The 26678-nt window shown below is 46.4% G+C and overlaps 1 protein-coding gene across 1 annotated transcript in view; it reads left to right on the top strand.

Moving 5' to 3' along the window:
* Positions 1–1837: 1837 nt before the first annotated feature.
* The window catches only part of LOC142302504 (uncharacterized), a 29388-nt gene continuing 4547 nt past the window's right edge, over positions 1838–26678 (top strand). The window contains exons 1-9 of the mRNA XM_075343584.1: positions 1838–1852; positions 2027–2170; positions 10303–10404; positions 15462–16362; positions 19663–19814; positions 23239–23383; positions 25366–25464; positions 25586–25673; positions 25945–25999. Of these exons, the coding sequence (XP_075199699.1) occupies positions 1838–1852; positions 2027–2170; positions 10303–10404; positions 15462–16362; positions 19663–19814; positions 23239–23383; positions 25366–25464; positions 25586–25673; positions 25945–25999 (1701 nt within the window). The remainder of the gene's footprint in view (positions 1853–2026; positions 2171–10302; positions 10405–15461; positions 16363–19662; positions 19815–23238; positions 23384–25365; positions 25465–25585; positions 25674–25944; positions 26000–26678) is intronic.

The raw sequence follows: 26678 nt of genomic DNA, 5'->3' as shown, positions 1-26678 counted from the left end.
GATCAACAGTAAGGTGAGTATTTTTGATCGTTAACGGCCGTTCGTTCGTGTTACACGCAACAACGTCGCTAACGATGCCGGATGTGCGTCACGGAATCCGTGACCCCGGCAATATATCATTAGATATCATCATTGCGTGTAACGGGGCCTTCAGGCTATGTGCGCACGTTGCGTAATTTCATGCATTTAAGCTACGTTTAGCACTGCAGCGTAAAGGCATGCACCCTACGTCCCCTGCACAATGTAAGAAGATTGTGCATAATCCGTGCGCACAATGCTTTTTTGAACACAGCGATTTGAAAGTAAAAAATTTGACAAAATCACTGTGTTTAAAAATGCAGCATGTCACTTCTTTCGTGAGCTTTGGATGCTGCTCCCACTCTGTCTATGGGAGAGGCAGCATCCCGAGCGCATGAAATTGGCATCTATGCTGCAAACACACTGCATCCATTACGCAGTGTTTCTGCAGCGATTTGCAGTGCACATGTGCTGTCAAATCGCTGCAGAAATTTCAGCATGGACAAGACGCAACGTGCGCACATAGCCTAAAGGGGGCTTTACACGCAGCGACATCGCTAGCGATGTTGCTCATGAAAGCACCCTCCCTCGTCGTTTGTGCGTCACGGGCAAATCGCTGCCCGTGGCGTACAAAATCGCTAATACCCGTTACACATACTTACCTTCCTAGTACCGTCGCTGTGACCGGCGAACAGCCCCTTTTCTAAGGGGGCGGTTTGTGCGGCATCACAGCGACATCACACAGCAGGCATCCAATCGAAGCGGAGGGGCCGCATGAAAGTCACGCCCACCTCGTTGCTGGAGGACGCAGGTACGGTGTTGTTTGTCGTTCCTGGGGTGTCACACGTAGCGATGTGTGCTGCCTCAGGAACGACGAACAACCTGAGTCCAGCACCAGCAACGATATTTGGGAAATGTACGACGTGTAAACAATCAACGATTTGGTGAGTATTTTGCATCGTTATGGTCGCTGGTACATGTCACACACAACGAAGTCACACTAACAAGGCTGGATGTGCATCACGAATTCCGTGACCCCAACGACATCTTGTTAGCAATGTCGTTGCGTATAATGGGGCCTTTAGAGTCTCTCGTGTAAATATTTGGTCTGATTCCGCTCCTCAAAAGTTGGATGAGTGGAATCCATATGGATAACCTTTTGTCATGCGAGTACTATGCGAGTGTGCATTTTGCAATTTTTTTTTACTCATCTACCATCCATATGTCATTCATTTGCAATGTATTTTTTTCTCAGAAACTTTTATTCTACAATCACTTACAGGATCATTTACAGTTTTCTTTGCTACAGAATGGTAATGTAGCTGTAAAAAAACAGATGGTCCATGTGTCACCCGTTTTTCTTCTCGCACCCATAGACTTGCATTGACGAACCATGTCTGATAGATGAGTGCAACCGCAGAATTCTGTAATTTTTTCATGAGTCCAATTTGAGCTGAGGAAAAACTCAGATCTGTTCTGCCTCATTGACGAAAATTGGTCCAAGTTCAATGCGATTTTTTTTTTTTCTCACACTGCATTCGCTCGTTTCATATGCTAGTGTGAGAGTGCCCTTATACTTACCCTCCACCATCTTCATTTTCTCTCACTGCCGATCCTATCGGTCTCCAGTAGTTTGTGGCATGCCATATCTCTCCAGTGTTTCATGCAGTGAGTCGGAGGTCACTGTTCAATACAAGTCTATGAGAGCCTTGTCCTGGCTCTCATAGACTTGAATTGAGAGCTTGTCATTGTTACATCTGTCAGTCAGAAGTTGCGGTCACAAGATGGCGCCTCGGGACTAGAGCGGTGCTGATAAAAGATGATGATGCTTCAAGTAAGTATAGTACTAGGGATAGAGAGCTTAGATTAAAAATACCACTCCAGTACTGAAAAACTAAACCCTCGAGTGGTGCTTAAACAAAGCAACATATCAATTTGCACTAAGTAATATAAGATGGGTATTTTTGATGATATCACTTCACTTTGACAAAACTATTTTTGTTTCTAGAAAAGTGTGCAGATTTTACAGGAGGAGATGGCAATTCAACATTCGCTTCTGGAGGCTGAGATTAGAAGACAGGCTGAACAGATGGAGGCGCTTGAAAGTCAAAAAATTCTTAAAAGAGATCAGCTTACTGACACAAGTACTCAGGTAAGTCATAGGCAGCCAATGGTGTCAATCAGTACCCGGGGCAAGGCAATTTTGTGTCTCCAACACATAACATTTAAAAAATAATAATCCTTTGTATTTTTTTTACTTTTATATATTTTATATATTATTACATTTTATGTTAATATATGTAGCTTAATATAAAGATATAAAATTGAAATTTTATAAAAATCTGCACCACTCCAAGTTTTTATGAATCAAATAATATTATGTAAAAATAGGATTAATAGACCAAAAGGAAAGATATACATTTTTTTTCCTTTTTTATTTTTTCAATAGAGACAATTATAAACATTCAAACAAAATAAAAATCAAGTAATAAGTAAAAAATGCGCATACAAGATAATAAATCACAGCTACAAATAGATTATAAGTGTGCAAAAAAAGACCCGGCCGGCGGCTAATAGTTGTGGTTCACAAGTTAATGATAAATATATATTTCTAAGATCGCAGGGTTTTAAACCAGCAATATTCGTAAAAAATGTATTTGGTTTAAGAAATATATATTTTTAGTTGTAAAATTTTGGTTTGATTTTTACAAAAAAATTCCTTAAAAAATGCCGTTTTTAGCTGTCCAAAGTCTATTCACATTTCCATCAATGTCAATGAGAATGAGAGGTTCAGAAGATAAAAGACATACAATTTGTTAGATGTTCATGGTGGTTAATTCACTGCCCGGGTGATTTTAAAGGCCCAGTTACAACCTGATGGGGATCGCTGGTAAGTTGCTAGGAGGTCGCTGGTAAGCGACGCTCCAGCGATCCCACCAGCAACCTGACCTTGCAGGGATCGCTGGAGAGTTGCTACACGGGTTGCTGGTGAGCTGTCACCCAGGCAGATCTCACCAGCAACCAGTGACCAGCCCCCAGCCAGCAGCGACGCGTGGAAGCGATAATTTAACCAACCCGATATTTACCTTGATTACCAGCGCACACCGCTTAGCGCTGGCTCCCTGCACACCTAGCCACAATACACATCGGGTTAATTACCCGATGTGTACTCTGCTATGTGTGCAGGTAACGTCCGCAGAAGCCGGCTCCTGCTCACTGCACATTCAGTTGTTGCTCTGTCGCTGTCACACACAGCGATGTGTGCTTCACAGCGGGAGAGCAACAACTAAAAAATGGCCCAGGACATTCAGCAACAACCAACGACCTCACAGCAGGGGCCAGGTTGTTGCTGGATGTCACACACAGCAACATCGCTAGCAACATCGCTGCTACGTCACAAAAGTTGTTTCTTAGGAGTGCTTCACACATAGCGAGATCACTACCGAAATCGCTGCTACGTCACGGTTTTGGTGACGCAACAGTGACCTCATTAGCGATCTGGCTGTGTGTGACACTGAGCAGCGATCTGGCCCCTGCTGTGAGGTCGTTGCTTGTTACACACAGCCCTGGTTCATTTTTTTGGTCGTCGCTCTCCCGCTGTGACGCACAGATCGCTGTGTGTGACAGCGAGAGAGCGACGAAATGAAGCGAGCAGAGAGCAGGAGCCGGCATCTGGCAGCTGCGGTAAGCTGTAACTAGGGTAAACATCGGGTCATCGGGTAACCAAGGTGGTTACCCGATATTTACCTTCGTTACCAGCCTCCGCCTCTCTCACGCTGCCAGTGTCGGCTCCTGCTCTCTGCACATGTAGCTGCAGTACACATCGGGTTAATTAACCCGATGTGTACTGTAGCTAGGAGAGCAGGAAGCCAGCGATAAGCAGTGTGCGCGGCTCCCTGCTCTCTGCACGTGTACTGTAGCTAGGAGAGCAGGAGACCAGCGCTAAGCAGTGTGTGCTGCTCCCTGCACATGTAGCTGCAGTACACATCGGGTTAATTAACCCGATGTGTACTGTAGCTAGGAGAGCAGGAAGCCAGCGATAAGCAGTGTGCGCGGCTCCCTGCTCTCTGCACGTGTACTGTAGCTAGGAGAGCAGGGAGCCAGCGCTAAGCAGTGTGCGCAGCTCCCTGCACATATAGCGACGTTATGATCGCTGCTGCGTCGCTGTGTTTGACAGCTAAGCAGCGATCATACCAGCGACTTACTAGGTCGCTGTTACGTCACCGAAAATGGTGACGTAACAGCGACGTTGCTGTCGCTATGTGTGAACCCAGCCTTAGCAGCGATGTTGCTAGCGATGTTGCTGAGTGTGACGTTGCCTTAATAACCTGTATGTGCTTGCTAATCCATTTATCAGTTGTTGTGCACATAAAGAGCTAACCGGTCTAGAGATAGCAATCCTCCTATATTCACAGACCCCCCTGCACTCCCAGTAAATCCAGTTCAGATAACCAGGAGTAACCTAGGGATGCCACAATACACCGAGCACCCGTGGCAGGTGCTTGGTGGAAGTTACCTGGTCTGACCTTTGAATTTCGGGGGATCTCTAATGTGAAGTCTCCATGCGGCGCTCATTTCAAATGCTTGGAAAACAGCGGTGCAGGCTGAAGTTCCTTTCCACGAAAGTGCACTGACAGCACTGATTTTAGCAAAGGGATATTTTCCGGAGCACGGGTTCACAATACTACCCTGGGCGTCCACCAGAAAGATATGATTATCTTGGATGATTCAGGCAATTACGACCTCCATGGATAGTTACAAGATACACTCTGAGCAGGGCCGTATTTACCATTAGGCACCCGTGGTCCCGTGCCTGGGGCGGCAGGATGCAGGGGGGCGGCACCTTCTAGCAGTAAAAAAAAAAATTTTTTTTTTTACACATTCATTAAATCCGCTGTATTTTCAGAGGGGGGAGGGGGGAAAGGTGCACCTTTATTTATTTTTATTCGCGTCAATTAAGACGCAAATGCAGACAAACTGCGGCGGCCGGGCACAGAGAGCTGATTGACCCCGGAACTGCCGGCACCTGCACTTCCGGGGTCACAGGCGCGCCAATCAGCTCCTTCCTCTGTGCTGCGTCCAATGCTGTGTGGATTTCACATGCAGAGCTCACAGCAGGACGCCACAGAGGACGCCGCGATGGAAGCCGGTGTCAGAAGAGGATACTCACGTGAGCCAGGAAGATGACGGCGGGCCCTGGAGCAGATAAGTGCTCGCAGAGCTGAAGATTCATAAGGAGCATGAGGGTGCCTCTAATGCAGACTGGAGATCTGCGTATGGGGTGGGAGGAGAGAGGCTGATACTGGGGGAGACTTGGGGGAAGAGAAGCTGATACTGGGGGAGCCTGGGAGGAGAGAGTCTGATGCTGGGGGAGGCTGGGAGGGGGGAGGCTGATGTTGCGGAAGGCTGGGAGGGGGGAGGCTGACGCTGGGGGAGGCTGGGAGGAGGGAGGCTGATGCTGAGGGAGGCTGATGCTGGGGGAGGCTGGGAGGAGAGAGGCTGATGCTGGGGGAGGCTGGGAGGAGGGAGGCTGGTGCTGGGGGAGGCTGGCAGGAGGGAGGCTGATACTGGGGGAGGCTGATGCTGGGGGAGGCTGATGCTGGGGGAGGCTGATTCTGGGGGAGGCTAGGAGGGGGGAGGCTGGGAGGGGGGAGGCTGATGCTGGGGGAGGCTGGGAAGAGGGAGGCTGATGCTGAGGGAGGCTGATGCTGGGGGAGGCTGGGAGGAGAGAGGCTGATGCTGGGGGAGGCTGGTGCTGGGGGAGGCTGGCAGGAGGGAGGCTGATACTGGGGGAGGCTGGAAGGGGGGAGGCTGATGCTGGGGGAGGCTGATTCTGGGAGAGGCTAGGAGGGGGGAGACTGATGCTGGGGGAGGCTGGGAGGGGGGAGGCTGGGAAGAGGGAGGCTGATGCTGAGGGAGGCTGATGCTGGGGAGGCTGGGAGGAGGGAGGCTGATGCTGGGGGAGGCTGGGAGGAGGGAGGCTGATGCTGAGGGAGGCTGGGAGGAGAGAGGCTGATGCTGGGAGAGGCTTGGAGGAGGGAGGCTGATGCTGGGGGAGGCTGGGAGGAGGGAGGCTGATGCTGAGGGAGGCTGATGCTGGGGGAGGCTGGGAGGAGATAGGCTGATGCTGGGGAGGCTGGGAGGAGAGAGGCTGATGCTGGGAGAGGCTGGGAGGAGGGAGGCTGATGCTGGGGGAGGCTGGGAGGAGGGAGGCTGATGCTGGGTGAGGCTGGGAGGAGAGAGGCTGATGCTGAGGGAGGCTGATGCTGGGGGAGGCTGGGAGGAGAGGGGCTGATGCTGGGGGAGGCTGATGCTGGGAGAGTTTGGGAGAAGAGCGGCTGATGCTGGGGGAGGCTGGGAGGAGAGAGGCTGATGCTGGGGGAGGCTGGTGCTGGAAGAGGCTGATGCTGGGGAGGCTGGGAGGAGGGAGGCTGATGCTGGGGGAGGCTGGGAGGAGGAGGCTGATGCTGGGGGAGGCTGGGAGGAGGGAGGCTGATGCTGAGGGAGGCTGGGAGGGGGGAGGCTGGGAGGAGAGAGGCTGATGCTGGGAGAGGCTGGGAGGAGTGAGGCTGATGCTGGGGGAGGCTGGGAGGAAAGAGGCTGATGCTGAGGGAGGCTGATGCTGGGAGACGCTGATGCTGCGGGAGGCTCGGAGGAGAGAGGCTGATGCTAAGGGAGGCTGATGCTGGGGGAGGCTGGGAGGAGAGAGGCTGATGCTGGGGGCGGCTAGGAGGGGGGAGGCTGATGCTGGGGGAGGCTGGGAGGAGGGAGGCTGATGCTGAGGGAGGCTGATGCTGGGGGAGGCTGGGAGGAAAGAGGCTGATGCTGGGGGAGGCTGGTGCTGGGGGAGGCTGGGAGGAGAGAGGCTGATACTGGGAGAGGCTGGGAGGGGGGAGGCTGGGAGGGGGGGAGGCTGATGCTGGGGGAGGCTGGGAGGGTGAAGGCTGATGCTGGGGGAGGCTGGGAGGAGTGAGGCTGATGCTGGGGGAGGCTGGGAGAAGAGAGGCTGATGCTGGGGGCAGAGAGACTGATGCTGGGGGCAGAGAGGCTGATGCTGGGGGAAGCTGGGGGAGAGAGGCTGATGCTGGGGGAGAGAGGCTGATGCTGGTGGAAGCTGGGGGAGAGAGGCTGAAGCTGGGGGAGGCTGGGGGGAGAGAGGCTGAAGCTGGGGGAGACTGGGGGAGAGAGGCTGAAGCTGGGGGAGGCTGGGGGGAGAGAGGCTGATGCTGGGGGACACTGGGGGGAGAGAGGTTGATGCTGGGGAAGAGGCTGCTGGTGAAGGCGGGGGAGAGCGGCTGATGCTGGGGGAATGGGAGAGAGGGGCCAATCCTAGAGACAGAGGACAAGGGTTGAGGGATAGTGCAATGACAAAATCGATGGGGGGAGTGTAAGGACTCAGAATGAGAGGGGGGCAGCATTGGGAGCTCATTATGGAGAAGGGGCAGCATGTGTGGGCTCAGTATGGAGTGGAGCAATGTAGGGGAGTCAATATCAAAAGTGGGGTAGTGTGTGTGTGTGTGTGTGTGTGTGGGAGGGGTGTCTCAGCATAAGCGTTAAGGCCCCGTCACACTAAGCAACATCGCTAGCAACATCGCTGCTAACGAACAACTTTTGTGACGTAGCAGCGATGTTGCTAGTGATGACGCTGTGTGTGACATCCAGCAACAACCCGGCCCCTGCTGTGAGGTCGTTGGTTGTTGCTGAATGTCCTGGGCCATTTTTTAGTTGTTGCTGTCCCGCTGTGAAGCACAGATCGCTGTGTGTGACAGCGACAGAGCAACAACTAAATGTGCAGTGAGCAGGGAGCCGGCTTCTGCGGAGGCTGGTAACCACGGTAAACATTGGGTAACCAAGAAGCCCTGTCCTTGGTTACCCGATATTTACCTTTGTTACCAGCCTCCGCCGCTCTCACTGTCAGTGCCGGCTCCTGCTCTGTGCACATGTAGCTGCAGGACACATCGGGTTAATTAACCCGATGTGTGCTGTAACTAGGAGAGCAAGGAGCCAGCGCTAAGCGGTGTGCGCTGCTCCCTGCTCTGTGCACATTTAGCTGCAGCACACATCGGGTAATTAACCCGATGTGTGCTGTAACTAGGAGAGCAAGGAGCCAGCGCTTAGTGTGCGCTGCTCTCTGCACGTGTAGCTGCGTGCGCTGGTAACCAAGGTAAATATCGGGTTGGTTACCCGATATTTACCTTAGTTACCAAGCGCAGCATCTTCCACGCGGCGCTGGGGGCTGGTCACTGGTTGCTGGTGAGCTCACCAGCAACTCGTGTAGCGACGCTCCAGCGATCCCTGCCAGGTCAGGTTGCTGGTGGGATCGCTGGAGCGTCGCAGTGTGACATCTCACCAGCAACCTCCTAGCAACTTACCAGCGATCCCTATCGTTGTTGGGATCGCTGGTAAGTTGTTTAGTGTGACTGGACCTTTAGTGTGGTGGTCTTAGTATGATGAATGGGGCAGCATGGAGGTGTCATTATGGAAAAGAGGAAGGCAGCAATAGGAGCTCATGGAGAGGGGCAGCATGCACGGGACACTGTGAGGAGAGAACAGCATGCATGGGAAACTGAGGAGGGAGCAGCATGCATGGGAAACTGTGAGGAGGGAGCAGCATGCATGGGACATTGGGAGGAGGGGCAGCATGCATGGGACATTGTGAGGGGGGACAGCATGCATGGGAAACTGTGAGGAGGGAGCAGCATGCATGGGACATTGGGAGGAGGGGCAGCTTGCATGGGACATTGCCAGGAGGGGGCAGCATGATGTGAGGTCAATGTGCAGATCAGATTTCATAACTCAATTATTATTATTATTATTCCTCAAGAAGGTGTGGTGGGTATAATTTATAAGGGAGGGCAGTGTGTAGTTTATTAGGGGCAGTGTGACAGTCACAGTATATAAGTGGGGACGGTGTGGTGGGAATATTTTATACTCATGCTATGTTTTGATGTGCCCGTGGTGATCCCCATTGGGGGGGTTAGTGCCCTTCGTTTCTCATTGATACTTTTTCAAGTGTTTTACACAGTAGATCTGCCTTAAACAGATGTCGTGTGCGAAAACTCAGTGTTACGTTGTCACTAAGGGGCGCGACCACTTAAAGTGCCTAGGGCAGCACGAAGGCAAAATACAGCCCTGACTCTGAGCTTAATCCGACGTGCGTTTCAGGGACTTATGAGGTTCCCTTCCTCAAGGATAGCCCAGGCTGCAAAGTAGATCCTATTTATAGGGTTAATCATTCACTGTTCATTTCTCCTCCAAAGTTTTGTTTTTTTTTACCCTTTTAGCCATTATTGGTCGTCATGTATAATGATTATGTCTGCGGAAAAATGTATTGGCTTTTTAAAAATCTGTAATTGATGAATCGCCTTCAAAAATTTGGAAACCTAAAAATACTTTAGGATGTCCATAACGCTTTATAGATATGGAAGCTGCCAGTTCCAATTATTTCATAGCTCTTAAGCTACTTTCACATATCAGTTTTTGGGTATCAGGCACAATCTGGCGTGTGCCTGATGCAACGGATCCAACGAAGAATATGCAAAAAACGGATGCGCCGGATCCTTTTTTTTGACAGATCCTCTATACCTGATCCGTCAAAAAACGGAGCCGTCGCATCTGTTTTTGCATCCGTTTCGTCCGTTTTTTTGCTGGATCCGGTTTTTTTTACAAAAAATTGGAGCATGCTCAGTTTAAAAAAACGGATCCGGTGGCCACATCCGTTTTTGCTGCATTATGCTGGATCCGGCGTACATAGGCTTCAATTGTAAATCACGCCGTATCGCGCCGGATCCAGCGCAATGCGTTTTTTTGTCAGAGACAAAAAACGTTACAAGAGATGTTCCATCTGGCCACTGCATTAGCCAATTACGACGGATCCAGCAAAAGCCGGATGCAACGCGAGGCCATCAGGCACAATCCGGCGCTAATACAAATCAATGGGGATTAAACGGATCCGGCGGTGTGTGAAAGTAGCCTTAATGTCTCTATTCATATTTCTGGCTAAAACCAATATGCCTACCAACTTACTGCACCCAGGAACTTTTGAAAAATGGCGAAAGCCACCTAAAAAAAAATATTTTTTTTGAGTGCAAAAATGATGTGCAACAATATTTTCAACATACTGGTAAAAAAAAAAAAGAAATCTGTGATAAATTTGTTCTTTTCTGAATTATTCATTCATTTTTACATTTAGTACTCAGATCCTTGTGTACAGACAGAAGTTATTAATTGTATGTTACAATCCCCCCTCCCCAAATTTGTAATATTTTTTTGTTATTCCATCAGTGTGACATAGTAGATTGCATGTTCAGATACAGTGATGGGAACATTACAACCAATAATGAACCGGAGGAGTCTACGGTAGCAGATGAAGAAATATCCTCTACAGTAAGTGACACTTGAGATTTTTAAGGTTAGGCTTCGCTCACATCTGCGTATAAATACGCCAAGCGCAATGCGATAAAAAAAATCAGATTGCACTCACACCAATGTAAAACAATAAGGCCATGCTGATCTGCGTGATTTTCCTTGCCTGTTTTAGACCTGAGTAAAAAAATTACCGCGTGCTGCATATGGCCGTGTAAAATGCTTGAAACTCATCAATGCAAAATGTATCATTGCTGTACTGTAATTTTGTGAACTGACAATAGAAAGTAGATTTCTAAGGCTATGCATGACGTTTTAAAAAGGGATTTTGCCAGGTATCATGAAAATGCCCAACAGCTGCTGCAACAGTATACACAGAGGCCACAATACAATGGAGGGCCCTGGCGCTATGGAGTGGAGTGCGGGATAACCACATGAACTCTTCTAAGGCTGTACCCTGCACTCCCTAACGCCCCTATATGGGCATTTCACCCCATCGCCGATCACTTGCCTAAGCCCTTGCTTGCCTTAAAGTCACCCTGGCTAGTGAGCAGCCTGGTGAGAGCACTAGTCTCACCTCTGCAATAAAGAAAGACAAGGGTAGGATAACAGACAGAGGAAATAGACAAAAAAGGGAAAAATAAATGCTAAGCAGCTACAATGCAGCTAACACCACAGCTGCAAATGACTTGAAACAAAAAGCTTCTTCCAGAGCCCAGCTCCTTCCAAAGTGGACTGCATAGAAGTAATGAGGATTCAGATGCTATCACTAGCATCAGATGATAGAACATGTGACTTTATATAGCAAAGGGGAGTGGTAGCAAAAAGGCTGCACCTGGGATTAAAGTTACAGACAGCAGTCAGACAGGAAATAGTGCTTAACCCTTACAGCACTACAAGCAAGCAGATGTTATTATATGCTAGTAGTGGATCTGTGAACACTAAGGCATTGTGATTTTCTGATTCAGACACGCCCTAAGGGGCACTTTGCACACTACGACATCGCAGGTGCGATGTCGGTGGGGTCAAATTGAAAGTGACGCACATCCACCATCGCAGGCGATATCATAGTGTGTAAAGCATTTTGATATGATTAACGAGCGCAAAAGCGTTGTAATCGTATCATCGGTGTAGCCTCGGTCATTTCCATGAATTGGGAATGACCGATGTTACAATGTTGGTCCTCGTTCCTGCGGCAGCACACATCGCTGTGTATGAAGCCGCAGGAGCGAGGTTTACGTCCCGCTCATCTCCGCCCCTCCGCTTCTATTGGCCGCCTGCCGTGTGACGCCGCACCACCCACCCCCTTAATAAGGAGGCGGTTCGCCGGCCAGAGCGACGTCGCAGGGCAGGTGAGTGCATGTGAAGCTGCCGTAGCGATAATGTTCGCTACGCCAGCTATCACCATGATATCGCAGCTGCGACGGGGGCGGGGACTATCGCACTCGGCATCGCAAGCATCGGCTTGCAATGTCGTAGTGTGCAAAGTACCCCTAAGGGTATGTGCGCACGTTGCTTTTTACCTGCTTTTTACCTGCTTTTTTGCTGCTTTTTCTTCTGCGCTGTTTAATGCCAAAATGGATGTGTTCTTCTATTCAAGCAAAGTCTATGGGAATTTGGGTTTCTTGTTCACACTATGTTGTTCAAAATGCTGCCTTTTTGTGGCAGAACTTTGGTCAAAAACTCAGCTTTGCAGTGCACAACCCAAATGGCAAAAACAATTGACATGTTGCTTCTTTGAAAAGCTGAGTTTTTGACCAAAGTTCTGCCACAAAAAGGCAGCATTTTGAACAACATAGTGTGAACAAGAAACCCAAATTCCCATAGACTTTGCTTGAATAGAAGAACACATCCATTTTGGCATTAAACAGCGCAGAAGAAAAAGCAGCAAAAAAGCAGGTAAAAAGCAGGTAAAAAGCAACGTGCGCACATACCCTAACTCTTCCCCGGGCAGGACACACTCATGACAGATATACTCTCATTTGCGTTAAACTAATGCTTCAGTTGGATGAAAACGCAGTTGACTATATTTTCCAAAGCAAAGTGCCCAGTAAAAAACGCATAGGCTAAACATGTTCGCTGTTTTAGAATGGATTCCTATGGTGACGGAGGCACTGTATGTGATGTGTACATAGCCTTAGATCAGATTTCTGCTAATGCTAAACATGGAGACACTTTGAGTTCTCTGAAATACTAGGTCCATTAGGTCTTGACAAGTCACTTCATATACAAGATATGATAAAAACAGACGTACTTCCAGTGTTATGATGACATAAGCCAGTGTTGTGTGTAAACATGGGCCTGTTTTTGCTTCTATTCTGTCTATAATACATTTTTTAATTACTTAACTTTTGAATTATCTCTAATCTTCTGCTTTGAAGAATCCAACATTACTAGGAAATTATCATTTGAAAAGGACATCTGTTTAAATTACATTTTTTTGCTTAATTGATTTTTTTCACAATTTTTTTTTTTCAAAATCTCCCTAAAAATTGCAAAATTGCTATATTTTATTTTTTTAAAAACAGATTGTGATATAGAAACAATTATTGCCCAAAAAAATAATACAATTAACACACACAATCCTGATTTAAAGAGAATCTGTCAACAGTTTTTTTTGCAATTTAACCCAGGGATGTGTCACTTGCTCAGCAGTTTGATATAGTCTCAATACAATCAGTGTTTTATCTGCAGGAGATTATCACTACTGGACAAGGTGTTAAGGCCCCGTCACACTAAGCAACATTGCTAGCAACATCGCTGCTAACGAACAACTTTTGTGACGTTGCTAGCGATGTTGCTGTGTGTGACATCCAGCAACAACCTGGCCCCTGCTGTGAGGTCGTTGGTTGTTGCTGAATGTCCTGGGCCATTTTTTAGTTGTTGCTGTCCCGCTGTGAAGCACAGATCGCTGTGTGTGACAGCGAGACAGCAACAACTAAATGTGCAGGCAGCAGGAGCCGGCTTCTGCGGAGGCTGGTAACCAATGTAAACATCGGGTAACCAAGAAGCCCTGTCCTTGGTTACCCGATATTTACCTTTGTTACCAGCCTCCGCCGCTCTCACTGTCAGTGCCGGCTCCTGCTCTGTGCACATGTAGCTGCAGGACACATCGGGTTAATTAACCCGATGTGGGCTGTAGCTAGGAAAGCAGGGAGCCAGCGCTCAGTGTGCGCTGCTCCCTGCTCTGTGCACATGTAGCTGCAGCACACATCGGGTAATTAACCCGATGTGTGCTGTACTAGGAGAGCAGGGAGCCAGCGCTAAGCGGTGTGCGCTGCTCCCTGCTCTGTGCACATGTAGCTGCAGCACACATCGGGTAATTAACCCGATGTGTGCTGTACTAGGAGAGCAAGGAGCCAGCGCTCAGTGTGCGCTGCTCCCTGCTCTCTGCACGTGTAGCTGCATGAGCTGGTAACCAAGGTAAATATCGGGTTGGTTACCCGATATTTACCTTAGTTACCAAGCGCAGCATCTTCCACGCGGCGCTGGGGGCTGGTCACTGGTTGCTGGTGAGCTCACCAGCAACTCGTGTAGCGACGCTCCAGCGATCCCTGCCAGGTCAGGTTGCTGGTGGGATCGCTGGAGCGTTGCAGTGTGACATCTCACCAGCAACCTCCTAGCAACTTACCAGCGATCCCTATCGTTGTTGGGATCGCTGGTAAGTTGCTTAGGCTACTTTCACACATCCGGTTTGAGCCCTGCGGCTCAATCCGGCTGTGAAAACTATGCAACGGATGCGGTGAAAACACCGCATCCTTTGCATCAGTTTTTACATGCGGCCGGTCCGGTTTTTTCCGGTTGCGGCATGCTACTGAGCATGCGCAGTGGAAAATACCGCATGCGGCGACCGGATGCGGTTTTTTCCGCATCGCGCCGCATCCGGCCTCCATAGGGATGCATTGAAAAATGCGCCGCAGCGGCCGGATGCGGCGCGATGCGGTGTTTTTTGCCGGAGCAAAAAACGTTGCAGGGTACGTTCGATCCGGCCGCCGCATCGGCTAAATCTGCCGCATGCGGCAAAAACCGGACCGAACGCAAGCCCCTACGGCACAATGCGGCACTAATGTAAGTCAATGCAAAAAAAAACCGCAATCGGCGTTACAAAAGCCGGTTGCGGTTTTTCTGCAGAACGCCGTATTGTGCCGCAGAGCAAAAATCCGGATGTGTGAAAGTACCCTTAGTGTGACTGGACCTTTATGTGCAAGCCAATCAGGCGTAACACCACCCCCACTACTGATTGGCAATTTGTTGACAATGCATAGTGTCCATAAAAAGCTACAATCAGGGGTGTGGGAGGGGTTATACACAGCTCAGCAATCTGAATATTGCTACATCTACAGCAGAGAAAACAGAGATTCTATCAAAACCACACCAATCAATCCAGTAAGTGATACATTGCTGATATCCGGCTCTCTTCCGCTAAATCATGCAGCTCTCAGATTCCATAGCAAAAACATGCTGACAGATTTCCTTTTAACGCTATGTCACTCTTTAATGATAGCTTCCCTTTAAAGTGAGTGATTCAGGCCTTTCTTTCTCAAGTGTGAAACAGTGGTGTTAATTAAAAAATACCACGTCATACATGTGGATTACTTTGCTATGATAAAATATTTTTTTTCTCATGATACTTTTTATTGGAACCTGCTATTCTTAAAGGGAATCTGTCACCAGGTTTTTTCTCTCCCATCTGAGGGCAGCACACTGTAGAAACAGAGACTCTGATTCCAGCGATGTTTCCCTTACTGAGCTGTTTGTTGTCATTTTGATAAACTCAATGTTTTTTCTACTGCAGATCTAGCAGTTATACAGAGCTCATGAATATGCTGGACTACCTGGCAGCACGCCAAGTTGTCCTTTAATGTTAATCTACTGCTGATTAAACAGGGATTTTATCAAAACTATTCTAAGCTGCTCAGTAAGTGACACATCCCTGGAATCAAGATCGCTGCCCCTACGTTCTGTTGCTCTCAGATTAGGTGGCAAAAAACCTGGTGACAGATTCCCTTCCAGAAACACTTTACAATAGTTAATATCTGTCATTATTGATACTTCACTCCATGTTCTTGGTTTTCAAGGATGAGCACAATAAGCTACAGGACTTTACAATGGAATTGAAGTCCATCAATTCTGATAGTGATCCTATGGATGATATGACCAAACCTGAGTCCCAGGAATCCACCAGTCCATCTTTTCCGATATTTGAAGAAAATACTTCAGCTAAATCATTGACCATTGAAGAAGACAAAGCCATTCTTGTGCAAACCTTGTCTACTATGGAAGAGTACACCCCAACGTCAGGTCATCTGCCTGTCAACAACAGACCCCTCATGACTCCACCATCTTCTTTACCAACAATACAAAGTGATGCTAATATTCATCCCGGAGGCAATGATTGTTCAGATCTGGACTTCACTACATCCCCTATTCCTCAAGAGATTACTCCTTTATCTGGAAGGAAATTAGAGCAAGTAAGTATGACAAATGAAAATGATCTACCTGCAATGTGCCAGCCAACAGTACCAGATGGCAGCAACGTGCCGTTCCCTTTTCCTGATATTACGATTCCCGACAATGAGACTGATGAGGTGAACCATGTTATATCTTCAAGTGAAAGGTGCAGGAGTCTTATTTCTAAGGAAGGAGCACAGAGCACACAGGACAAGAACAGTGTCAGTGTTCATCTCATTCCCACCGAGAGGTCCAGACCGACCATATCACTCATTCCTGACCAAGATACAAACCCGATAAAAACAATGGAGAACGTTTACACTACAACGCCTGAACCTGACCAAAATGTCCAAAGAAGCATATGGATGACTCCACCTGAGAAGGACACTCCGTCACATCCTGGGATGTCCCCTCCGCAGGATCTGAATGCAGAAAGCAGCGTCCATTCGATTAATACACTCCCTATAACTAATAAGAACATCAACATGGAGGATCAAAGTCATTGTACTGCCTCAAACTCTTTACCAGGTAACGTAATCTGTATCTAATACGTAAATAGATAATTAGCGGTTTAACTAGAAATTGTAGGACACTATGAAAAAATCTGCATATAACAACAATATAAAAATTATATGGCATTCCCGGAGTGTAAATATGTCTGTATGGATACCCTATATACAAAGTCATTTCAAACAATCAAAACCAGCATGTATGGAATAGCAGGAAAGACTAGGCCCCATCTGCATTCAATCCTAGAAGAACATACAGTGCCTTGCAAAAGTATTCGGACCCCTTGAATTTTTCAACCTTTTCCCACATTTCGGGCTTCAAACATAAAGATAAAAATGTTAATGTTATGGTGAAGAATCAACAACAAGTGGGACACAATTGTAAAGTTGAATGAAATTTATTGCTTATTTTAAACTTTTTAAAAAAAAAAAAAAAATAACTGAAAGTTGGGGCGTGCAATATTATTTGTTCCCTTTAAGTTAATACTTTGTAGCGCCACCTTTTGCTGCGATTACAGCTGCAAGTCGCTTGGGGTATGTCTCTATCAGTTTTGCACATCGAGAGACTGAAATTCTTGCCCATTCTTCCTTTGTAAACAGCTTGAGCTGAGTGAGGTTGGATGGAGAGTGTTTGTGAACAGCAGTTTTCAGCTCTTTCCACAGATTATCGATTGGATTCAGGTCTAGACTGTGACTTGGCCATTCTAACACCTGGATACGTTTATTTGTGAACCATTCCATTGTAGATTTTGCTTTATGTTTGGGATCATTGTCTTGTTGGAAGATAAATGTCTGACCCAGTCTCAGGTCTTTTGCAGACTCCAACAGGTTTTCTTCAAGAATGGTCCTGTATTTGGCTCCATCCATCTTCCTATCAATTTTAACCATCTTCCCTGTCCCTGCTGAAGAAAAGCAGGCCCAAACCATGGTGCTGCCACCACCATGTTTGACAGTGGGGATGGTGTGTTCAGGGTGATGAGTTGTGTTGCTTTTATACCAAAAATACCGTTTGGCATTGTGCCCAAATAGTTCGAATTTGGTTTCATCTGACCAGAGCACCTTCTTCCACACGTTTGGCGTGTCTCCCAGGTGGCTTGTGGCAAACTTTAAACAACACTTTTTATAGATATCTTTGAGAAATGGCTTTCTCCTTGCTACTCTTCCATAAAGGCCAGATTTGTGCAGTGTACGACTGATTGTTGTCCTATGGAAAGACTCACTCACCTCAGCTGTAGATCTCTGCAGTTCATTCAGAGTGATCATGGGCCTCTTGGCTGCATCTCTGAACAGTCTTCTCCTTGTTTCAGATGAAAGTTTGGATGGACAGCCGGGTCTTGGTAGATTTGCAGTAGTATGATACTTCTTCCATTTCAATATGATCGCTTGCACAATGCTCCTTGGGATGTTTAAAGTTTTGGAAATCTTTTTGTAACCAAATCTGGCTTTAAACTTTTCCACAACAGTATCACAGACCTGCCTGTTGTGTTCCTTGGTCTTCGTGATGCTATCTGCGTTTTAAACAGAACACTGAGACTATCACAGAGCAGGTGCATTTATACGGAGACTTGATTACACACAGGTGGATAATATTTATCATCATCAGTCATTTAGGACAACATTGGATCATTCAGAGATCCTCAATGAACTTCAGGAGTGTGTTTGCTGCACTGAAAGTAAAGGGGACGAATAATATTGCACGCCGCAATTTTCAGTTATTATTTGTTTTTTTGTTTTTTTTTTTTTAAAGTTTAAAATAAGCAATAAATTTCGTTCAACTTCACAATTGTGTCCCACTTGTTGTTTATTCTTCACCATAACATTAAAATTTTTATGTTTATGTTTGAAGCCTGAAATGTGGGAAAAGGTTGAAAAATTCAAGGGGGCCGAATACTTTCACAAGGCACTGTACAGTACAGCCATTGATTTGTAAGCGCAGCTGCTTCTGAGCCAATTATAGTTTCATAGTTTAAGGTTAAAAGAAGATAAGTCCATCGAGGTCAACCATCTAACATGTTGTTCCAGAGTAAGGCAAATACCACTTGAGGAAGATGCCCTATATTAGAGCGAAGTGACTCTGACGTATAGCATCTGATGCGAGAGAGCGAGAGCCAGGCGTCATTATACATTGATCTGATTCTCTTACATACGAGTTATGTACTAAGGTGTGAATACCCAGAAACGTGTAAGCCTTTGTCTATGTCCTGTTTTCAGATTTTTTTTTATTAGAACTTCAATAAAGGTAAGGTTTTATAGTGCTCAATCGTAGTTTTTCTTTATTTCTATATATGAGAATCAGAGCACAGGTCAGGAGAAGAAGAGATTATTCTCTCCATCTTCTCCATTATTGTCTGTCTCAGCATATATCGGACTAATGACATCCGAGTACAGACTGAAGTTTTCCATGGATCCATATACTTGTATGGGTATGCATGATCCCAGAGTGCAGCTATTTTTTTCTCACGCCGAATTGGCATGAAAAATAAAATGCTGATCGGCACTGCAGCATAGTATAACATGGGGCCAAGTGCTATCTGGGCAGAAAGAAGTGCACGTGCGCAGGAGCACAAAGGAGGACTCTGTGTGGACGACGTAGAACGCGTCATCCACACAAAGCAAGAATTAGGATGGCGCTGCACCGAGACCAGTGACGCCCATCAGACTGAACCGCCCCGCAGCTAAGTATAATAAAAGATTTTTTTATGTTATACAGATCGACCTGGGCCCTTATATACAGTATTCTAGAATGCTGTATATAAAAGATCACTGGTGGTGGCCGCAGCTGATAGAATACAAATCTGGCGACAGGTTCCCTGTAATAATCTACAATCAGTCATCAGAGTGGAGCTGCTCCTTGTAAAGAATCAGAGACTGGTCCTCTCTGGATTAATTGACCTCTCACATGTGCGGTACAACATGAGAAGTCTCGTCCACAGCATCCAGCACATGCACAGCGCAGCAGGGTATACTAGCCTATTCACATGTGCGGTAGTTAGCTGCTGGTGGCATACCAAACCTGTGCGATGCCAATGAAGATTGACCAGCGCAGCGTGACTCTTTAGATGAGTAACTCCATCTCCCATGACTTCTTACAGGTATGGTATTGTGAATATTGTGCATTATATTAGCCTCCATTGGCATTGACAATTTGTTACTATCCAGGATAATAGGTTATTGGCAGGTTAAGGACTTGCATCCTCTGGCAAGTTTCATTTAAAGCAGATTATGTGCTTTCCTTATTAATACCCAATTGTGTCACTGAATATTTTTCAGTTGACAAGTTTTATCTTGGAAAACCTATGGGATCATATTGTTCTTGTAGATATGAAAACCCACACTGCTGAAACAACCGAGGAAGACGTTACAGCAAATGAGATAGACAAGAGATCGATCTTATCCATCAACACTGATTCTGGACACCAGTCATCTGAACTGCGTATGCTGAGTGACGATCTGCTGGAAACACAATGTCAGGTAATTCTGCTTGGTTAGTGTGTAATGCTTAGGCTATATTGTGGGTTTTTGTTAGTATATTGGTTGAAATAAGTTCAAACACAACGTTTATAAGTATTTCTTTGCTATTGTTACTGGTTTTCATATAGTTTGCTTACAAGATTAGGACAGGACTGAAGCAGATACCAGCTGTAATATACAGTTGTTATCCAGTGACAGGAGTAGAGATTCCCATGTTACATTTTTTAAAGAGAATCTGTCAGCAGGTTTTTTCTACCTTATCTAACAGCAACATATTGTAGGCAATGAGATTCTGAATCCAATGGTATATCACATAGATTACTGGCTGAATCCATTCTGTCATAATCAAAGATTTTAGATTCAGGAACACAGCAGAGCTGAGATAGCTGACCCTGCCCAGACCAGGCTCTAACTAGAGATTGGGCATTGGTAATGAGATATCAATCATAGCAATCATAGCCGGGGGTGTCTCAGACTGCTGTGCTCCTCTGTTTCTAGCTCTGTAATGAAGATCACAGGGTAATAAACCCTTTAGTTTACATAAACAATTGCACACACACTGATAAAAGAAGCACAGTTGCTTTTGGTTTTTTAACTCTTACAGCATTCTGTCCTTAGCTTACATAGCAAAAAGCTTTTGACAGATTCCCCTTAATCTCTAAAGCCTGCTTTACACGTTACGATTAAGTATACGATATCGTATGCGATCATAACCGCCCCCATCGTATGTGCGGCTTGTTCAATTTGTTGAACGTGTTGCACAATCGATTAAAAGCTGTCACACGTACTTACCTTCCATACGACCTCAATGTGGGCGGCGAACGTCCACTTCCTGGAGTGGGAGGGACGTTCGGCGTCACATCGACATCACGCGGCAGCCGGCCAATAGAAGCGGAGGGGCGGAGATGAGCGGGACGTAAACATCCCGCCCACCTTCTTCCTTCCGCTTTGCCGGCGGGAGCCGCGGGACGCAGGTAACATCTGTTTATCGTTCCCGGGGTGTCACACACTGCGATGTGTGCTACCTCGGGAACATTGAACAACCTCACGTTCAATTTTTAGCAATTGAACGACGTGCATGCGATGATCGTTTTAACATTGAATCGCAATCGCACGTAGCTGTCACACGCTACAATATAACTTACGATGCCGGATGTGCGTCACTTACGACATGACCCCGCCGACACATCGTAAGATATATTGTAGCGTGTAAAGCCCGCTTTAGATCCTGCCATGAATAGTGGCCATGGCAATCTAGGCAGTTATGGAAACTTTCTGCTAAACCTTTGTACATTACGCGATTGACAGGAGGGTGGAGGTTGTCAATACGTTGCTATGGCTGCTAAGGCTTTAATATTGGCCCTCACATTTGCCATCTTTGAACATATATTAGGCTTCATCTATAGGCAATACCCAATAAGATTCAAGCTGCAAATTGTACAATGCAATGCAATAATTCTGAATTGGAATGTATTATTGCCTATCGAATGGTTGCATGTCATTGTCCCCCAATAAATCTAAATATGTAGTAGAATGTTAAAATTAAACCCACAAGTAAAACCTTTTCTTGCTTTATGAAAAAAAAATCTAAACAATAAAAAAGCTGAAGATAATTGGTGTGCACTATGGTACTTTACCTGTACACTTGTTATCTCACCTCCAAAAAACCTAATCCAAATAAAAAATATCATATTCACCCACAAAAATGGTACCAATAAAACTTCAGCTTGTCCGACACAATAAAAACCGATTACAAAACTTCATTACCAGAAAAATAAAAATGTTCAAGGTCTTTAAATGCTGCAGAAGAGGGTGGAGGAAAGCAGCATCGTAATGGCCACAAATCTGTTTTCATTCCGTGTTGTTAAATTGCAATTTAAAAAAGTACTTATTTAATCATATCTAAATGTAACATCACAAGAAAACGCCTGGGAGGATAATTAATCCTTCTCTTTACCTGACATTGAACCTATTACTGCAGGATCTTCTTATAGACTTTACTCTGCAAATGATCTGATTATATTATAGGAGCATTGAGGCTGATTACACGTTTCTTATGTTATGAACATACTACAGTCACAAGATGTATAAGTAGTAGTGTCGCGGGCGGGGAGGAGGGTGTCAGCACACTACGCTCACCCCTTCTGCTCGGGTCCGGTGGTTGCTGCTCAGTGGTGGCTCGAGCTGTGGGCCGGATCCCGGGGGTTTCTCGAGCGGCACTCCTCGCCCGTGAGTGAAAGGGGATTGTTGGGTGTGGGGATTGTTTATTGTCCGTGACGCCACCCACGGTTGTGGTGATTGCACCACCGCTGCTCTGGATGGGGATCCTGGGGATGGTGATGCGGAGCAGCCAAGTGTTGTGTTGCCCCTCCGTGGGTAGGGGTTGATGATCCCGGGGCCCGGTGATGGCTTGGGGGGTGCAGGGCCTGGTGGGCACAGGGACGCGGGGGCAGCGCTGTGCCTTGCGGCACTGTGGTACTCACTCAGCCTGAGACGTTGACACAGTTTTTACGGTAAACCAAACGGCTGGTAAGACGGTCCCACGGACGGCTGCACTTGCTCTCCCGGTAGGTGACGGTGATGTCCCTTTTCCTAGCACCTTGGTGCACTTGTTGGTTGCGATGGGTCCCCACCGGTAACCCGCTCCCCGGCTTCAAGCTGGACCGGAGGAGCTCTACTCTTTGCCCGCAGGCGCTGGCCCTAAGAAACTGGTGCCTTGGCGGTGGCGGTGTCTCTCTTACACTGGCTGGGCTGTTGCCTTCAATCGGGACTTGGTTGTTGGGGGATCTACGTCCCCTTCACTGACGGATTCGGCAAATTATGGCGACTCCAAGCCTTGCCGGGGTCCGAGAGGCCCCTGCCCTGGTGCTGACTGTCCTTCGGAACACTGCTCCAGACCACCGGGCACACAGCCTACGGGGTCCTTCCAGGAACTTCCAAACGGTCCCCCTTCAGACAGTCACCGCCGTTGCTGACCTTGCTGACCTGCCCTGCACTCAGCTGGACTCTTCAGGCTTTGCACGCTCTTTATGTTCTGTCACCACTCTTGCTTTCCTCCTTTACTACTTTTCTTTCCTTCACTTTCACTTAGCTCTTTACTTTAGCCCTGTCTGGGCTACTCCTCCACTCCTTCCACTTCCTCCTCCCTGACTCCTTCCACTTGTTTACTCAAGCTCGTCCCTGAGCTGACTGCCTGGTTTCTCCCGCCTCCAGAGCTGTGATCTCCTCGGTGGGCGGAGCCAACCGCCTGGCCCACCCCCTGGTGTGAATCATCAGCCTCTGGAGGAAGGCAACAAGGATTTCTGGTTAGCTTAGATGTTCCTACCTGGGATGTAGGGTGTGGTGGTGTGTGACCTGTGTCCCCTGGCTTGCCCAGGGCGACACAGTAGGATATATATAACAATGTCTATTAATGTCACCTTAGGCAGGACCTACAATCCACACAAGACCGGGGGAAGAAGCAAAGGTGGATAATTCTGACAGTGGTGATCGTCATACAGAGTTATGGTGGCTCTCGGAACGATTACGTAAATGTGTAGAGGAGATAAGAAATCTGCTTGTTACTGAAGGTTGGTGAAGTCGATTTATTACCTATAGCAGCATGATTATTGTTATTATTTGTAGTACAGGCAAAGGCTACAGAACATAGTGGGAAGATTGTGATCACCATACGACTCCAAGTATATTCTATGGTGAAAATGATGTATGTGTCCTGTAACCATCCTAAACCGTCCAACATATGGGTTTCTGTTCTTCTGCAGCCTCATGCTTATACTTTGCATTAGGCCATCTTTAATCTTTTTTTTTTTTGTATCTAAAATCATGGACCATTGTTCATTAGTGTTTTTCATTAGTGTTTGGTCAAAGTGACAGTTTTTACCATCAATGTTTCACCAATGATTTTCAGTGATAAAAAAAATCAGACTGCAAAGCTTCTCTTATCCATTACAATCTTAGGCTATGTGCGCACGTTGCGTAAATACATGCAGTTACGCTGCGCTTTGTAGCGTAGCGTAACAGCATGCGTCCTGCGTCCCCTGCATAATCTATGGAGATTGTGCAGGGGCCGTGCGCACGTGGCGTTTTAGAGCGCAGCGCTTCGGCTGCTGCCAGAAGCGCGTGTTCTAAGAAGTGACATGTCACTTCTTCCGTGCGCTTTGCCGGCAGCTCCTGCTCTGTCTATGGCAGGAGCTGCAGGCAGAGCACATGGAATCGGCTTTTTTTTTCACTACGGACATTTTCTGCAGCGATTTGAAGCGCACGTATGCTCTTCAGATCGCTGCAGAAAATTCTGCAGTGACTGTACGCAACGTGCGCACATAGCCTTAACCACAGACAACACTGCACACAGATGCCATTTGTGTCCTATCCGTGATTTTAACGGACCCATAATCTTGTGTGGTCAATTTTAATCCATGACTTGAATCAAAAACAGGCATGTGTCTGTGATTGTTTGCAGACCAAAAATGCTCAGACATATAAACAGCCCAATAGACTATAATTGGTTCATGTTCCACCTGTGAAAACCATGGAAAGATCACATAAGTGATCCACAGACATGTACATGAGGTGTTTTACTGATGACTCTATTCTCTTTTAGGGCTCATGCGCACGTTGCTTAATTGCATGCATTTACGCTGCGTATTGCACTGCAGTGTAAATGCATGCGTCCTGCGTCCCCTGCACAATCTATGTAGATTGTGCATGATACGTGTGCACGATGTTTTTATGAACGCAGCGATTTGGATGCTAAAAATTTGACCCAAATCCGTGCGTTCATTAAATGAGCATGTCAATTATTCCGTGCGCTATGGATGCAGCTCCCACTCTGTCTATGGTGGGGGCAGCAGCCATAGCGCATGAAATTGGCTTTTTTTGTACAGAAAAACTGCATTCATTATGCAGTGTTTTTGCAGCGATTTGACGCGCACATGTGCTGTCAAATCGCTGCAGAATATTCAGCAGTTACGTGTGCATGAACCCTTATACTTCTTTTTCAGTGCGGCTTTTTGAGTTATTTTCACTTTTGTAAGGTTGTACAAAGATTAGGGTATTTTTGCAGGTTTGCATATCTGCTTTACTACTTAGAACGGTTGAGGGGCTAAATCCGCAAGTCTGCAAGCACTTTATGAATTGTGATTCCTCATACTGCATGCACTGTGCGCTGTAAGGATTCACCAATGTCAGAGCCAAGAATAGCAGTCATGTGGCCGCGAGTATGGAATATACCATATTCTGACTAGATGAGTGAGGCCTCGCTCAATGCAAATGTATAGAGTTTGACCGTGCCAGGATTCTGGCCAGGAGCTTGCATATTGCATACTCGTGGACCACATGACCATCGTTCCAGACTCTGACACTGGCAAATCCTCACAGCGCAGAGTGCATGCGGTCTGAAAATTAACAAGTCTGCAGCCGCATAAAGTGACACATAAAGCGCCTGCTGACTTGTTGATTTAGACCTGACAACCTAATTAACCAATACTGTGATAACTATTTTACTTTGTCTCATAAATACAAATATATTGACACTTATTTCCTTTGAGTTTAGGTTTTCACACATTGGCTGATGTATTAGAAGAAAGAATACAAGACGGAAGTTCAGAAGGTCTATCCACAAATCTTACTCAACTTGAAAACTTCCCGACAGGTGCAGATTTGGTTTCCCTGTAAATGTGTGTTCATGTATGGTAAATAGTATGAACATCTCACCTTCCATGTATGATCCGCATACAATGCCCTATTCCTTTTATTGTTTCATCTAATATCAGTATTACAGAGTTTACTCCATAACTTCGTAAGGAAGAAATCTGAACATGAAGAGTTAAGAGATGGACATTCTTCAGATTCTGTCATAAGGTAACCAGTTATGACATGACATATAGGACAATGTACCTCCTACAGTAAAACGGAAGAATATTCCAAGTCACTCTATGGCCATATAAAATCACAAGGCAAGAAGTAGCATTCTTGTACTCAGGTCCTGAGTCTCAGGACATGGCAATTCTTATGAAATAACCATAAGGTCGACCACCAGTATATACTAGTGTATCTACTATACTTGTGAATTACTATATTCCAATAAATCCTTTCATTAGTTCTAATTTTCCTAAAAAAAAATTTCTTTCAGTTCTTTGCCTCTGAAACATTCTAGAGAAGAAAGTCAAAAGCAGGATGGACTTCCGGTGAGTACTAAAATCTACAAGGAATGCCACTGTCAGTGCCGTGTACGGTCGTGGCCAAACGTTTTGAGACCGACACAAATTTTGGTTTTCACAAAGCTTGCTTCTTCAATGTTTTTAGATCGATTAGTCAGATGTTTCTATGGTTAGTGAGGTACAATTATAAGAATTTCATAAGTTTTTACACTTTAATTGACATACATCAAGGTTATGCAAAGATTTATTATTTAGTGTTGGCCCTTATTTTTCAAGACTTTTTTAGTTTGCTGTAACAGGCTGGATATCTGCTGCTGGGCCAAATCCTGACTAATGGCAACCTATTCTTGGCTAATAGGTGCTTGAAGTTTATGACAACATTTATGTATTTGTTTCTCCGCCACCTTATTGAGGATTCATCATAAGTTCTGAATGGGGTGTTTCCTGTCTTATGCAAACACTATTTGTCTGAAGGGCAACAAGAGGTACCCTAACTAAAGACCTAATCAAATAAACTTTATTAAATTATATAAACGGACAAAGATTAAAAATGGTAGGTGGGAGGCCAATTCCGAATTAGATGAGTGCGGCCGCGGACCGACTGCTCTGGATAAATTCCTAAACGTAATATGGCTGGCTATCACCTACACTGCCTGTTAAAAACTACCTAACAACTAATAGCCTCCCCGACATGTTTCGCTATAGC

This window comes from Anomaloglossus baeobatrachus, chromosome 4 (genome assembly GCF_048569485.1).
Source record: "Anomaloglossus baeobatrachus isolate aAnoBae1 chromosome 4, aAnoBae1.hap1, whole genome shotgun sequence".
In the NCBI taxonomy this organism is placed as follows: Eukaryota; Metazoa; Chordata; class Amphibia; order Anura; family Aromobatidae; genus Anomaloglossus; species Anomaloglossus baeobatrachus.
The sequence above is the reverse complement of the archived record's forward strand: the minus strand, read 5'-3'. Positions and strand labels throughout refer to the sequence as shown.